General features: G+C 49.4%; 3 protein-coding genes across 12 annotated transcripts in view; all 3 read right to left on the minus strand.

The window, feature by feature from the left end:
• Positions 1-450: 450 nt before the first annotated feature.
• Positions 451-5,394, minus strand: LOC128750514 (uncharacterized). Its single transcript, XM_053850694.1, has 4 exons — positions 5,247-5,394; positions 3,389-4,498; positions 2,909-3,066; positions 451-2,266 (listed from the first exon to the last, which is right to left on the minus strand). Exons 2-4 carry the CDS (start codon positions 4,485-4,487, stop codon positions 674-676), a joined length of 2,850 nt encoding a protein of 949 aa, XP_053706669.1. The 5' UTR covers positions 4,488-4,498; positions 5,247-5,394; the 3' UTR covers positions 451-673.
• A 466-nt stretch (positions 5,395-5,860) lies between these two features.
• On the minus strand, positions 5,861-9,637 carry LOC128751691 (coiled-coil domain-containing protein 134-like). Its single transcript, XM_053852926.1, has 7 exons — positions 9,383-9,637; positions 7,183-7,302; positions 6,954-7,075; positions 6,454-6,538; positions 6,214-6,395; positions 6,075-6,146; positions 5,861-6,009 (listed from the first exon to the last, which is right to left on the minus strand). Exons 2-7 carry the CDS (start codon positions 7,277-7,279, stop codon positions 5,884-5,886), a joined length of 684 nt encoding a protein of 227 aa, XP_053708901.1. The 5' UTR covers positions 7,280-7,302; positions 9,383-9,637; the 3' UTR covers positions 5,861-5,883.
• A 137-nt stretch (positions 9,638-9,774) lies between these two features.
• LOC128751680 (meiosis inhibitor protein 1) overlaps positions 9,775-15,745 on the minus strand; it is a 44,433-nt gene continuing 38,462 nt past the window's right edge. For 8 of the 10 annotated variants that reach the window (XM_053852897.1, XM_053852896.1, XM_053852899.1 and 5 more), the window contains 5 exons: positions 15,285-15,460; positions 12,873-12,954; positions 12,671-12,801; positions 12,409-12,540; positions 9,775-10,450 (listed from right to left, as the gene is read on the minus strand). In XM_053852897.1, coding sequence (XP_053708872.1) covers positions 10,265-10,450; positions 12,409-12,540; positions 12,671-12,801; positions 12,873-12,954; positions 15,285-15,460 — 707 coding nt within the window. In that variant the 3' untranslated portion in view covers positions 9,775-10,264. The remainder of the gene's footprint in view (positions 10,451-12,408; positions 12,541-12,670; positions 12,802-12,872; positions 12,955-15,284; positions 15,461-15,745) is intronic. The other 2 variants (XM_053852900.1, XM_053852902.1) reach the window with 2 other exon arrangements.

The raw sequence follows: 15,745 nt of genomic DNA on the forward strand, positions 1-15,745 counted from the left end.
GAGACCAGTCAGCCTCCTCCTATCAGAAAGCAGGATACGTCGTGGTCTGATCGCGCGTCAAGCATCAGTTTCGTGTGTCATTTGAATAAACCGCGCCCCCTAGCTGCTTCACGGGAAGTGACTGTCAAATACTTCACTTCCTGCTTGATTTACGTTGTCTTTCGACCGATGGAAAATGAGATTCATTGAAATATATATTCATTTGATTTAGCGATGTTTAAACAATTGACATTACGTTCCTAGTTTTGTTTTCAAAGTCGATATTATTTTTTGAGCTGAACACACGTTATAAACAGGCCTCTGATCTACTTACTGGTTCCATGTAATAAAATGACTTTTTCCATTCGAACTTCACTCCACTGTACATCTTTCATGCAGGTTCTCACTGTGTGGCCTGTAGCTTGACAAAAATAAAGCAACAGTCCGTGGTCTACTCTTAAAAAAGTCAGTTCCATATTTACACAAGCAGAACGAAATCTGATGCACTGCAGAGAAATTATTATTATTTATTCTTTCTGATCAACATAACAGTATACATGGAGTAAATTCACATTTTACCAAACTATGAGTGATATTTCAGTACGAATGAAAAACAAATGCATGAGGAAGTGCAATATTCCCAATCTCAAGTGTGCATCGTATATGAAGATTTTGGGGCGTGATCCTGCCAGGATTACTGCTCTTTGGTGTTCATGGAGAACTCGTATGTGGTGGTCTCTGACGCAGGAGCTTCTGGCGGCTTCTCTTTCTTCACCTGCACCTTGACATTGACCGACCGGGGCAGAGACTCCAGGCAGCTCTTAGTGATGTCAGCCACTTTTTGCAGGCAGGATTTAGCCGGAGGCGTATGGGAGTCAGGAGGCACTGTGGGGCCAGCAGGGGGAGCTGTAGGGCCCATGGGTCCTTGGGCTGATCCCGCAGGAGACTGAGTGGCTGCACATCTAACTCCTGTAGCGGTGATGGGTCCCCCGACAACAGGCACGCAGGCACCAGCTGCAGCTCGAGCACCAACCTGAGCCCCCAGTCCCATCACGCAGCCCACACCAGCACCCACCCCGACAGCAGCTGCTCCGATGACACCAACCGTTTTCGCAGTCTCCAATGCGCCCCTCCCTGGATTGTCAGCATCAGCGCCAACAACCCCCACCACACCCCCCACAACTCCACCTACTGCTGCCCCACACAGAACAGCAGTTTCCCCTGACGCTACTGCCACTAGACTTCCCACAGCTGCTTCAACGGCGGCCCCTGCAACCCATCCAGCAGTGGTGCCTGCAAGGTAGGCCCCGCCAGCAGCCGCCAGAGGGGTGAGGGCCCCCAGCGCTGCCCCGACCACAAGGCCCGTGGCTATAGCAGAGACAAAGGCCTTGATTTTGTCCAGCACAGTCGGGGAGTGCGCCGCCTGGCTACGGAGCTGAGACCGTTCCTGGTGAGAACCGTGTTCACCTCCTGTCCCCAGCAGCGGCTGTGAATCTCCAATGGAGATCACATCGGCGGTTCGTTTCCTGGCCCTCCTGCGAAGTGCTTTCTGCTCCTTCTTAAGTCGAAGCCTCTTCAGCCGCTCTTCCTCCTCCCTGATGGCAGCCTCAGCCGCCTGGTACATGGCGCTAGTGTAAAACCCTTTCTGCCCCACCATGTGGTCCACCTTCTCCAGGAGCACCCTGACCTGCTCAGAACTTCTGGTATCTTTATTATTGAACACGTGGAACCTCCCTCCACAGCGGTTCACCAGATCTCTGAGGGCGTCAGGCGCTGTCTGCCTGAGGAAGGATTCGATGCTGGTGTCCTCCAGCTCATCCCCTCTGGTGAACAGCACCACCGTGTGGTCACGGATCGCTTCTTCTCCAAATATCTGGGCCATCTGAGTGACGGCCTGGTTCTGGTGCTCGGTGTAGCGGCCCACTGGCACCACCAGAAGGAAAGCGTGCGGACCAGGAGAGGACAGACTCACACATTTGGAGATTTCGATCTGGACCTTCTCTGCAGTGAGGTCTGTATCTCCAAACCCAGGACCGTCCACCACAGAAACGGTGCGTTTCCTCTGGCCGCTGCTCTCCTCCAACATCAGCTCAGCTCGTGCCAGCTGGCAACATCTGGTGACAGAGCTGGCGCTTAAGCAGGCTTTGAACTTCTTCTCGCCCAGGATGGTGTTTCCAGATGAACTCTTGCCAGCTCCAGTCATTCCGATCAGAACCAGGCGGAGTTCTGCTGCCGCTCCGTCTTCAGCTGCCTCCTCCAGAATGTTGACCGGATCCATTTTAAAAATCTGGAAAAAAAAACCAAGGCATCTTGTCTCATCAGGAAGATTCAGAATTATAGTCTGAATTACAGTCTCTGCGAAATGAGATAGTAAAAGACGTCACTAACTTTTCTCTGTTAACATGATTATTACAGCATAAGAGAAGCAACATTCCAAACTTCCAAAAAGTCATGTTTATCACATCGTTGTATGCGCCACAGTAGAATCCCTTTTTCCAACATTAACGGCCTGTTTTTTAATTGCTGAAATGCTACATGAACCAACGGGTTAACAGCTAACTTTCATGCTACGTTGCATGAATTCACTTTGCCAGAATGTGAGACCTGTAGAGCGCGAATGTGGCCTTTCTTTTATCGTTTTTAACGTCATATGAAGCAGGCAGACGCTGAACTGAACTTGCATTAGCATATTAGCCGCAGAAGCACCGAGACCAAGTTCGTTTGTTTACCGAATCAGAGCGTCGAGTCCAGTGTGTCCAGTGAGACTCGTGTCTTCAAGTCGTTTTTATTCCATTTGCTTCCAAAGGCGCGGGAGAAGCTGAGGACCGACGGCAGCGCTGAATCCCAGAGTTGTTTTGGTTTCGTTTGAAACATCTGGCTGCCCGGTGACGTCACCAGGAAGAGACGCGAACACGTGTGTGTGTCGCACTTTCAGAACTTCCTTGAAGAACCGCGGGGATTCTTTTTTCTCAAGCTGAAGTGCGGTTCTGACAGAGACGGCAAGACTGGTGGATGTTGGATGAACCAGCAGCAGAGAAGGGACCTCATGTCCTGGATCAGGGAGCTGCTGGTTTCTGGGCTCTGCACCTGCCAAGCTCGACCAAATGAAACAGCTCTTGGTTTCAATAAGGTTCACTAGTTCACCTCCACACATGCTGAGCAAAGCATATCAGACCTAGCTGGATGAAGAGAATGTAGGCTTCTATTTGACATTTATTCATGAATAATAAAGTGACATACAGAGAACACAGGCCTCCACCAAGCAGCATCAGTTTGCTCCAGCAAACCTCCCAATCACACAGTAACCTTCACTCCTCTGATTTCAAAACAACATTATTTTCAAGTGTATGCGGGAATCGAACCCCTGACCTTCAAAAGAGTGCGCTAGTGAATTTATACAGACATCAACGGCGGTTCAGACGTTGCACCAGGGTATTGACGCCGCGAACGCCGATGTGAGCCATCTGAGCCAGTAAGTCTTCGACTGATACTGCAGGGTCCAGGAGAGTCGGATCTCCCGCTCGCACCACCGAGTCAGAGCCGGCCCGAGGGGCCCGTGTTCTGGACGGCCTGCTGCGGTCGAAAATCCCCAGGTCGTTCACGTCCACGATGCCTTTGGTGATTGCGAGGACCAGGGACCTGATTATGCCTTGCACCAAGGGGGAGCGCGCCGCCTCCCTCCTGATCTCTAACAGTAACCGGGGAGGCGTCCTCCCCTGTGACGCTTCACCACCACCTGCAGCAGTCGACTGTTGCTTGTCATCTGCTGCTGGCTGTCCGGCCTGCGCGCCACCTTGCTGTTCCTCCTCCTCCTCCCTCTTCAGCCGCTCTTCCTCCTCCCTGATGGCAGCCTCAGCCGCCTGGTACATGACGCTAGTGTAAAACCCTCTCTGCTCCACCATGTGGTCCACCTTCTCCAGGAGCACCCTGACCTGTTCAGAACTTCTGGTGTCCTTATTATTGAACACGTGGAACCTCATTCCACACCGGCTAACCAGCTCTCTGAGGGCATTAGGCGCCATCAGTCTGAGGAAGGATTCGATGTCAGAATCCTCCAGCTCATCCCCTCTGGTGAACAGCACCACCGTGTGGTCACGGATCGCTTCTTCTCCAAATATCTGGGCCATCTGAGTGACGGCCTGGTTCTGGTGCTCGGTGTAGCGGCCCACTGGCACCACCAGGAGGAAAGCGTGCGGACCAGGAGAGGACAGACTCACACATTTGGAGATTTCGATCAGGACCTTCTCTGCAGTGAGGTCTGTATCTCCAAACCCAGGACCGTCCACCACAGAAACGGTGCGTTTCCTCTGGCCGCTGCTCTCCTCCAACATCAGCTCAGCTCGTTCCAGCTGGCAACATCTGGTGACAGAGCTGCCGCTGAAGCAGGCTTTGAACTTCTTCTCGCCCAGGATGGTGTTTCCACAGGAACTCTTGCCAGCTCCAGTCATACCCATCAGAACCAGGCGGAGGACTCCTGTTGCCTCTTCGTCTGCAGATTTCTGCGCCATCGTCAAGAAACCTGCAACAGGAACCTCATTTGGATCAAACCTTAGGGAGGCAGGACACAGACGTGCGGAGAGGAGAGACAGGGAACATGTGTGGAAGACAGATATTGGAAGTGGAAGTAGCGGGCGAAAGAAGAAAAGAACCACTGAGGTTCATGGATGAGACACTGGAGGACGAGAAGCGGTGAGGAGTGAGAGGATCTGTGAGAGTGGAGGAGGCTGACGTGTGGCGGTCCACCCGACAGGAAGTGCACAAACAGAGAAGAACCAGAGAAGCATTCAGGTTTCTGTGAGCAGCATTCCACTGTTGTTATTTTTCAAGAATGAAAGTGAAAGAGCACATCGATATCGGGAATCCCACTGGGTGTTGGCTGGAAAAACCCTTGCATTTCAAGTTACACCGACAATTTCTTTTGCTTGACTTCCGTCATAACAATGTTTAATGTCCCGCAGTGTGGCTCTGGAAAATGTTTTTTCTCATATATTCCCCCACTGCCGGACAAATAATGGACATCCCAGATCATCTAATCTAAAGACCATGATGAAGAGAGACGTGACAATCCTAAAGTCATGTCCAACCTGCTCCCATCATGACTGTCAAACCGGCAACAGAAAACTTTTCTTTTACATTAACGTATTTTTTAGATCTTCCTAAAATGTTGCATGGATCAAAGAAGCTGCTTGCTAACTCACATGACTTCAGTCTCACCCCTGGATGTAATCTGGAATTGATCTGTTGCTGAAGTAAAGAGGTTTGTTTACCAAATCAGAGTCTTCCAGGAGGTCACCTTGTTCCTTAGGTCCAGGAGTGTCCAGGTCCAAGCACCAGGATGAAGAGCAAAGTTGTTTCTACTTTCACTCTCACCACGCGCCTTATATCTGTGTGTGACGTCGAACCACACCTCTGCCTCAGGTGATGTTCCTGGAAATGAATGTTGTTGCGTTGAAGACGTGACCCAGGGGAAGCATTTCCACTTCAAAGGAAACCACTTTGGTATCAAAATGGCTCTTTATTCTGCGGCGCAGTGCGGCGGACACATGGGGTCTGTGAGAACAGAAGTCAGCGTGGAACAGTCCACACCTCACGAGAAGATGCCGCTGATCAGCACAACATGAAGCCTCCAGTCTTGAGGCGAGCGGGTCAGAGTTCAGGAGGTCACCTGGTGCCGGCGTGTGAATGGACTGTGGTTCTGATTCATCATAAATAATCGCAGAATGTTTCAAGGTCATGGTCCCCTTAAATTTCTCCTCCCCTGGTGGAGAAGTGGGGACAGACTGGGCCTCCAGCAGGGCCGCGGGTGGTTCTGTTCTCCAGCCAGCTCCGGCCACGACGGCAGATGATTCCCACGCCGTCTTCCAGTAACGGGTCGAGAGCGCCTCGGTTGGTGGCGCCGGGCTGCTACAGCTCGGTCCGTGAGCGGGAGATTCGCGGGCCTTTCCTGATCTCTTTCCTCTTCTCCTCCTTTCTCCTCCTCTTCTCCTCCTCCCTCAGGATCTTCTGGAAGGCCTCGGCGGTGTGCAGCACCTGGACAAGACCATAAGCATCTCAACGTAGCTCATCTTCTTCACATGGCTGCTGGGGAAACTCACGTCGTCTCGCTCGGTGCGGTACGGGTTGGTGAAGTCTGGAGACTTCTCTGTGATTCCGAGCTCCTGGGACATCTGAGGAGGGATGGAGGAGGAGATCAGCGTCACCTCAGCATCCCCCCCGCACCCCACACACACTCACCAGTGTCAGGACGTGCTGGTGAGCTCCGCCGGTGAAGACGCCCGTCTGGTTGCAGAAGTGGAGCCCCCAGCGCAGCAGCCCCCCCCAATCCGAGTTGCGGTCAAAGTAGTGGTGGACGATGCGAGGGAAGCGAAGAGCCACGTCGCCGAAGAAGGCTGTGTTCTCCACCACATGAGAGAAGGCTGCGGCAAGAGAAGCAGGTGAGACCTTCAGAAGTGACTGCGGCCAAACAAGCCGGACCTTCTTTGACTTTGTCGTCCACGGGAAACGGGTCGTCGGGCTGCATGTTGGCGGCCACCAGCACCTGCCGTGAGTCGTCCAGGACCTTCAGGAGCAGGCGGAGGGACAAGGTTACCTCTGGGTCATCACACCTTTGTTCTTATTTCACAGAGCCGCGCGCGGATACTTGAGCTTGAGCATATCCGAGACCAGCTCAGACATGCTGAGTCGGCGCGCTCGCACATCACGCAGCATCAAGCAACTGGTAGTGACCTCCATGCGACCTTTGACCCGCTGATAGCACAAGTTTCACAACTGAACACACAAGAGCTCTTCTGTGCTTCATTCAGTGTCACGGTCAGTGAAGTACAGAAACCGCAGACACTTTCCTCTCAAGTTTCTCCCCGAATGTCCTCTTTTTCCCCTCTTTATCTCAATCCATTTTTAAAAATCTGACTGCGTCTTCCCCTCCTCCTCCTTCTTCATGTGAGCATCAGAATCCTCCACAGACACTCGCTGACCTTGAACAGCCCTTTCAGCATGATGTCAATGATCTTGTACTGCTGGTTGATGTCGTTCAGCTCCACCAGGTTCTTCAGAGCGTTCAGCTGGTCCTTCCTCTTCGTCTCAAACAGCCGCTTGTCTGGCAGGAGGTCAAGGACACGCACAACTCATGAGCCACGACGTTTCAGTCAGTCAATGTTGGTTTGAATTCAGAAGTCAATGGGGAATTTTTTATTTTAAGGATACAGATCTCCAGGTTGGAATCATGTCTGAGCCGGTCCGGGTCCGACGAGCCGATTCCTGCGGTTCCGAGGGCCAGCAGCAGCGCGCACACACACCACATGGTCAGTAGGAGGCAGCAGAGGGCTATTTAAAAAACAAACAAACACACAAGCCGTTAAAGACACTTGAATCCACGCGACCAACTCGTCTCACAAATGTCTTCCACTGAGACTCCGCTCCCCAGAAACACTGCGGTGATTCAAGAGCACGTGGATGACGTGAAGTGGCCTTTGTGGAGCAACCTCCTCCTGTTACAGTGTCTGGAGGTGTTCGGATCCCAGGGGCACTGGTCTCCGTCTCCCTCTGACCCGTCCTCTCATCATGAAAAGTTCTTCTCGTGCATATTGCAGGCCACATCATGCATCCCAGAAGACACGCTGGCGAGGGGAGGGGCGGATGCAGCGCAAGACAAATACTGGGGCTAAAAATAGCCACTGATCATCGGAGGATGCCATCAGAATGGTCGTGTAAGACCGAAATGAGAGTCAGCAGAAGAAGGTCCAGGAAGTTCTGCATGCAAACAGGAGGAGACCACAGCCACTCCCCCAGCTTCTGTATGACGCCTGTAAAAAAGGTCTGTGACACCCATCATCAGGGTTTCAACCTTGTTTCAGAGGACAGTGTTTCCCTCCTGTACTCAACAAGTACAGCAGGTGTTTCAGGTGAAGTCCGGGAGCAGCCAATCACATGCGTGTAAATGGACACAGAAATCAAAGGTGGTTGTATCAGGCTGTTGCCGGGAGGAGGCGGGACCTCAGAGGACCGACAACAAGTGAATCTACCGTCCATCTCTGCTTCCACACACGAGTGAAATGAGAGGCGCTGCAGGAGATCAGTCTTCACCACAAGTGAGTCTTGATTCAGAAAGGTAAAGTGTCGGCTGGTGAATATTCATCGAGCATCTCATTCAGGAGGAAATCAGAGGGGAGGAAAAGACCACATCAATTACCCCTGGTCCGAGTCGGTGAGGTGCTTCTCACTCTCACACCTGGTGGCCTGGTGTTAGCAGCACTGAGAAGTTCTGAAACCACGTCAGCCGCCCAGTGGCACTGCCACACCGAGCTCTCTCTGGTGGACCGTGACAGGAGGCGCTCAATTACAGGACTGGAAATGCCTGTCTTCCTAGTGCGAGACAATAACTGCCTGCCAGCAGGTGTGTGTGTGTGTGTGTGTGTGTGTGTGTGTGTGTGTGTGTGTGTGTGTGTGTGTGTGGTGTGTGTGTGTGTGTGCGTGCCTGGTACTTCCATATGAAGCGCTTTATGTCCAGACGAGGAAGGTTTTTGAATGATCCCAGCAGCAAATATTCCTGGGTGGCGTCCCAGCCTGCCCAACACACTAAAAGCTTCAGAAACAAGATTTACTGTGAAAGTATTCAAGGTCACAGAGCAACATGAGGGATGTGAAGAAGAAAGTGCAATCAGGGTGGACTGTGAAGTCAGAGTAGCAGCAAGAGTGCAGCATGAGGTTGGTCAAGCGTCTTAGGAGTCTGAGGTCACGATCCAGACACGAGAAGAAAGAGTGTTGGACCAAGGATGAAGAGGGAGACAACCAACAAGGTTCACCATGAAGGAGAACATGAAGCAGAAGGAGGAGGAAAATCTGATGCGACTCCCAGAGAGAAAACCCCTAGATAAGACCATGACGCCCACAGGTGGATCAAGACTTCGGAGGACCTTTACAGAGGATCATTACATTTATGTGAAATGCAGATGAAGCCAGCATCTTTCAAATGTTTCGGAGGCAGTTTCAACAAGCCTCCACTCTGGCCCAGGAATGTCCCAGATCTCTGAGTCAGCAGTGGAAGAGGCTCAGGAAAGTTAACTTTGGTTCCTCGCGCTGAGATTGACAGAAGCTGGAGCTGGTGACGCACGTCTCACCAGAGGACTCCGACACTTGACACATGAGCAGCCGGGAGCGGAATCAAAGTGGCTATTAGGACTGACATCTCCCGGCGGCTCTGACATGAAGAGAAGCGGACATGCGTGATGCCGACTGTCATCGGAACCGTCGTTCTTAATTACTCCCACAAACCAGAAACAGCCCCGTCATCGCTCCCGCAGACTCAACGGCGATTCCCCAGAATGCAGCCACATTTCGTTTGGTTCTCATTCCACCACAAAAACAACGATTCATCACCGACTCACAAAACTGTCGGAACACTCACCGGGTTGAAGCAACAAACGGCGGATCTAGATCTCAATCTGACGCTCGCTTCCTCTCGGTTCGATCCGCTTTTGTGCGGCTAAAGATGTCCGGCGAAAATTGAGTAAGTCCCCGGTAATCCTCGGATGACCGCCACACTGGTGAGCTTCGGGTACATGTGGCTCCTCGCTGCTCCACTCCGCCGCTGCCACGACCGCACCAGCTGGACGAATGACAGCGAGCGGCCGCGGAGGCTGTTGTTTCTGCCCGGAGGAATTAGAGAGCGACACTGCGAGGAGAGCTGCGTTCCGTTTCGCTCACTCCACCTACTTCTGTAAAGACTTGGGGAAAAAAATCTTGTCGTTAAGACGACGTATACCACACCACGGTGAAACTGTGAACACGTTGCTCATCTTATGCTCAAAAACAAAACAAAAGTTATTTTATTTCATTCTGTGACAAAATATTTCAGACATGTATCTGATCATTCGCTTACAAACACAAGTGGACTGCGGGCTGTAATATATATAATAAATCAATTACTTACTACATTACTTACTTCATACTGGTTTTTAATATTGTTTTCATTTGCTACGTAAGGGAAATGCTCAAACGCAATTATTTGCAACAAGTGAAAATCAAACTGTAAATGAACAGTTTAAAGGAACCGCAAAACTTGCTTTACAGCTTCATAAACAGATTCATCACAGCAATTGGGAGAAGTCGGAGAGACATATGAAGACGTCACCAACACGACTGACGGAACAGAGTCAAGGAGAAATATTAATGGATGTTTGTTTCTGAGCAGAGAAGTCAGCCGTGTCTTGATGCTGAAGGAGAGGGGAATCTTAAAATGGACTGATTCATCAAATGTATCTGCCAACTTTGGAGGGATTAACAAGACTTAAGAGGCAGGAGTGCAACACAATCGCTGCAGTCTGGAGCGTGTTGCAGCACATGCAGGATACAGGATGCTGCTGAGCGGAGCGGAGCTGGGTCTCTGGGTGGGTGGCACTGAACTGAGGGTCTCCAACAGACTCTTCACTCGCAGCACCTCTGTGGGTGGAAGGTTCACCATGCTGCTCTGTATCTGGAGGGAGGACAAAAAGACGAGTTAACAGTAGAGGGCAGTCACAGCCACTCAAGCGTTTGTTATTTTTTTGTGTCTCATTAGTTGTGTGACTGATTTTCACACTGGTTTCACCTCAATCTAGTCATGGCCTTCCACTCATCAGCAGCCATTCACATGAGACCTTCAACAAAAGATGTTGCTATGGCTGCGGCACGTCCGACAGCAGTGCTCCCCGTCCTCCAAGTAACAATGAAGCTTGCTATTCTTCCCCACGCTTTGCCTGGTGTTGATCACACTTAGACGCAACTCAATGCCGGCAACGGCAACATTACGTGATGAAGGTTTACGGTGATCATTGTTGTCTTATCTAAGACAACAATGAAGTGAAGGAGGTGAGTTGGAAACCATACAGCGGCAGGACTATTTTAAGACTGTAGCCATCAGTGCTGCTTTCACACAGGTGGCAGCAGGAAGTGCACTAAGACATGGTGCACAAAACTCCATATTTACTGGAATCAGAAGCAGCAGCTGTTAAGCTTAATGTACGAGGGCTAGTTCCCAGAAGTAACGTTACGGAGACTCCCCATTGGTATTCTCAGAGAGGCTGCGGGAGACCAACTCAATAGCGTCTGATGAAAAGCTACTTGTGTGCTTTTCTGAAGTGCTCAGGTGGAGATTAGCACGGATAAGGAATGTGGCAGGTTCACACAGAATGGATAATGTCGACCATGTTTTAAGGACGTGAGGATGAGCTCTAAGCCGGAGTCCTGCTGCGTCCCGTGTTACTCCGACGCACAGGAAGTCACCGGCATGAACTATTAGAAAGCTGGTGGTCACGGAGGTGGAAAGATGCCTGTGACAGAGCTTGAACTCCGGAATAGGGAGAGACATAGAAGCCATACGTGCCTCATCTGAAGACTAGAAAGTCGCAGCGTCACAGCTGGATTATTGAGACTGAATTATACATCTTGGCAGAGACAGAAGAGAGGGAATGAAGATGGCAGTCAAGTTGAATAGCTTTGAAACAAATAACCTTCATGAGATGTTTGTGCCTGTGCTGCCAATGGCACAGCAAACACAAGACAATGACGTTGATTCAAGACTCTCAAGTGCATGTGCAGCAGCAAGATGACAAGGAAAGTCTGCCACAAATGTGAGCCACATCCACAATCACACACGGATATTTCCTCGTCTCCTGCTGCCACTCTGACTCTCAACCATGATCTGAATACAAAAGTGAATTTGAGGGTGTCTGCGCAGCCAAACCACGGCAAAGAGAACCAATTTTAAACTCTTTCCCCTTTGTTTTTGTTTTCTGAGGAAGCTCTTTTTTGCTGAGAGTAATTTTTATTTTCAGTCATTTCTAAACTCATTGTTTCAGTGAGGTGGAGAGTCCTTGAAACCGCTGTAGTATATAGGTGAGGTCTGAGTTCTGCTGGTGGCCGGGTTTGTCCCGGGTTCACCACAACTGTCATCGCTGTTGACATTGCTTCTCCTGCCAAGCACTCATCCAGCCGCTGTGGAGAAGTCTTGAGGGTCTTTGCAGAGACAGCAGAGCAGCAGCAGCACCAGTGAGCTGGATCAAAAGGACCCGTGAGGGAAGTGTCACACAGTAAGCCGAGTTAATTCCTCAGACCAACATCTAGTTCCAAATGCTCTGTTGGAGTCCAGATCTTCTAACACTTCCAACTGAGAAGCTTCTGAACAACAAGCTTTTGATGCATTGATATAACCAGTGAACGGACTTTTTGTTTGTGTTTTAAACTGAAGTGCCGTGCACCATGTGCTTCTGACTTAACTCTGATGCTCAGTGCAGCTTCCTCTGTCGTCCCTCCACATCCTGCTGCTCATCACAGCAGATAGAAAACTGCTGTCAATTCCCTTAACTGCAGCTGAACTGCACATGAACCACCGGCCTCAATAATTCAAGAAATGTTTGAGACAGCAACTTTAAAGTCGCCCTAGATTGTGTGCACCTGTGTGAGGAGGCGAGTCAGAGCTTCTGCTGCGTCCAGGCTGAGGTCCTGCACCCCTCGGCTCTCGGCTGTGTTCATCACCTGCAGCAGGTCGGGCTGCTGCACCACGAATGTGCCGCCGTGCTGCAGGAGCTGGCGAGAAAACAACACAGAGTATGCACAGAGGCTGAATGTGTTGAAGGCTCTGCAACTTTTCAGGAGCTGAAAAACGAATGAGATTTATCTGGTTTCTCGCCTGGCATGTGTGTGTTTGTGATCTTACAAGTGTGATGAGTCGCAGAATGGCAGGGTGCAGCTGGCAGCTCGGTCCTGAGCTGAACAGACAGTAGAGGAGGAATCTATTCCACGGCTGACACACGATAGACCTCGCTGCACACATGCGATGAAATGAAGCTGGTGAATTTAATGATTTCTCTCACTCTGCTGGTGATGTATCTTCATATTCACGTTTCATTTACGGGTACCTGCGCTGGAACTCCTGTGCTGCAGAAAGCTGAGGAGGGAGCTGAAGCAGTTGACTGCAGCTCTGAGCACAGGCTCGTGCTTCTACAGAAGAGGAGACAGAAAACACGATGCAGCAGAGAAAACACAAGTCACGTGTTGGGGTCGCGATACTTTGCAAACACATTCAGCAGAAATGCATTCCAGAATCAAAGTATATTGATGTTTAAATGACCCATGATTTTTGTTATCTTTACTTTTGGAATTTTCTATTTATCACTAACTCAACGACCTGTTGACCTGGGCCAGCATCTTCAACTGGCTAGAACCAAACCTGAATGAAGTTGTCACGGTTCAGTGCTCTCAAACTGCCTTCTCCCAGTTGCTCTTCTCCTCTCTAAACTTTGCTTCACCCTGTGATGCTCCTCTCTGCTTGTGTTCGCTGCTCTGCCTTTAACCTCCCATTTCATCTTATTATTCCTTCCCTGCTCTCCTCTCACCCTAACCCCTCCTCACGTCGTCTCCTCCCACGCTCTCATTTCTTCTCTCCATCCATTTATTCTTCTCCAACCTGAGTATGAGGGTTGAACTTTGCTCGTCCACCTGGCCTGGCTAACTCTTTGAGCATTTTAAAGTGGACTCAGGCCTCATAACAACAGCTGGAGCTGCACTTCAATCATCAGAACTTCTGTTATCCATTAGCACTGAAATAACTGAGAGGAGAAGAAAGAGCATTCATACATAGCTGGGAATGAAATTCATAAAATAAACATGAGCTGAAATATGATTTAAAGAAAGATATGTACACGAGAAGCCATTTGTTTTGCACTCATCTGAGTGCTAAAATAATGAGGGCGTTTCTTCACCGAGTTTTAGGTGACGTGATTCAATGGTGGAGCACCGTTTTGAGGATGTGCTGTCTGGACTGGAGGAAAGAAGCCGAGTGGCCAAGAGGGAGCTCATTAATTTAGAAACACACCGCTAGATGTCGGCGGATTTTGCACACAGCAACTTCAAACGTTTACTGATGAATGGTGGGATTCGCTTCCAGTTGATGCCACACAACAATTTTGTGTCGAGTGAAAGTGAAATAAGACATTTTAATGAATCATGATGAACATGCAAGTGGATTAATGCTGGTATCTGGTGTCTTGAGCTGGAGTGATGGTCTGAGTTGGATCATGATTGAGAGGAGTGAGGAACAAAAATGGCGAGGTTTCAGAGGAACTCCATCATTTTCAAACTCTTCTTCTGAACGCTCAACAAGTTTTATCACATTTTAGAGTTGAACATTATTGAACCATTCACCACTAGTATGACTAATATCAGCTAAACTGCCCATGCTTTATCATGCTACAGCAGCAACTTTCTTTTCAATTGTGCTCAGTCTTATGACGCATTCATGATTTGTCCTCACACAGCACAAAACCATGGCCTCAGAGGTCACATGCAAACCATTAAAGGTTAGAGGTCAACAACTTCCTTTCACTTGATAACACCCCGATGAAACTTCACTTACATATTTATAAACAATTGATCACTTCCTCTTGGAACTGAGGGGGTTTTCACTCGTCAACAGTTTTCAAGTGTGCTTCAAGGCGAACGCTAATTAAAAATTGTGAATGTAATTTGACATTATTTCACCTGCAGCTGAAAAGAATCTACAAGTTTAATGAAAATCAGTTCAGCGGTGGCTCCAGCCGGCACCCACTGCAGTGAAAGACTAATCTAACACTGAGAGAAATTGGTTTTACATCACGATTCTCTCCTCTATTAGAATCCTAAATTGGCTTTAAATGTCAAGAAGTGTTGAGAAGGGAAGTGTCGCTCATCTCTCTACAGGTCTGACTGTGTTTTTATGCCGTATAAAAAGATTTTTCAAACTCAGCTGCACATTACAGAGCCACTTCATACTTCTTGTCCATCGATTGACAGTAGATTTGCAATAATTGTGGCAGTTATATATGCTGCCGTTTCAATACTCATGCTGAGAAGCAGAAGTTGAAAAAGCTGACAGCGAGTACTGCACATTGATCCGTGTTCGAACAGCTAGTAACTGCTCTGATGATTAACTGCTTTGTATCTTCAGTAGGAAGTAATGACAACACGGTCGACTGCACTGTTACATTTCATACCTCAGTGTTTTTGCAACAACGCAGGAGCAATAACAACCAGTAACGTTTGTCGGAGACGTGTTGACTTCATCTGTAATGAGCCGATAAAAAAATCTGCAGGTGACGGAGAGTGTGCAGTGAGAACTCACTGACTGCTAAATCAATGGGAATCTCATTTGCTTCGCAACCTTGTTTGAGAAAGACAAAACATACAGCATTGTTTCGGGTTACAATTTTGCTGTCTTCAAGTTAATGAGGTTTTCTTTCTTGTCTTTACCGCACTTTTTGTCTCAAGGACGTGTGATTCCAATCTCTGAATACCTGCAGTAGAAGATCATTGAGAGCAATGGACAGCATCTGAGCCCTCTTGAAGGTGAGCGGGCTCAAAGCACGGTCCTTTGCTTCCATGGGTCCGGACTTGGGGTCGGCTCTGACATCCAGCACAGTTGATACCATGTCGACGTCCAAGATAGCTTGCAGCAGTCTCAAGCAGCTGACTGCAGATCAAAAGCAGGCAAGAAACTTGTTAATTGGATGGGAGCATAGGTGTGAAGGAGGTGGGACTGAAGAGATTGGTGCAGGAAAGTGAATATTTGATGGTAATCAAAGGCGACACTGATACAGAGAAAAGAAACCTCAATAAGACAGAAAGACCTCAGAGGTGATGGCGGTAATGAGCCGGTCAGAGGGAGTGAAAAAACAGTCAGGTTTTAAACCACGAGCTGCTGCCAGTTTAACTTGCACGAAAGCCAGACTCTGTCCCCTCTGATGGAGGAAAGACT

The sequence above is a fragment of the Synchiropus splendidus genome, chromosome 19 (assembly GCF_027744825.2).
Source record: "Synchiropus splendidus isolate RoL2022-P1 chromosome 19, RoL_Sspl_1.0, whole genome shotgun sequence".
In the NCBI taxonomy this organism is placed as follows: domain Eukaryota; kingdom Metazoa; phylum Chordata; class Actinopteri; order Syngnathiformes; family Callionymidae; genus Synchiropus; species Synchiropus splendidus.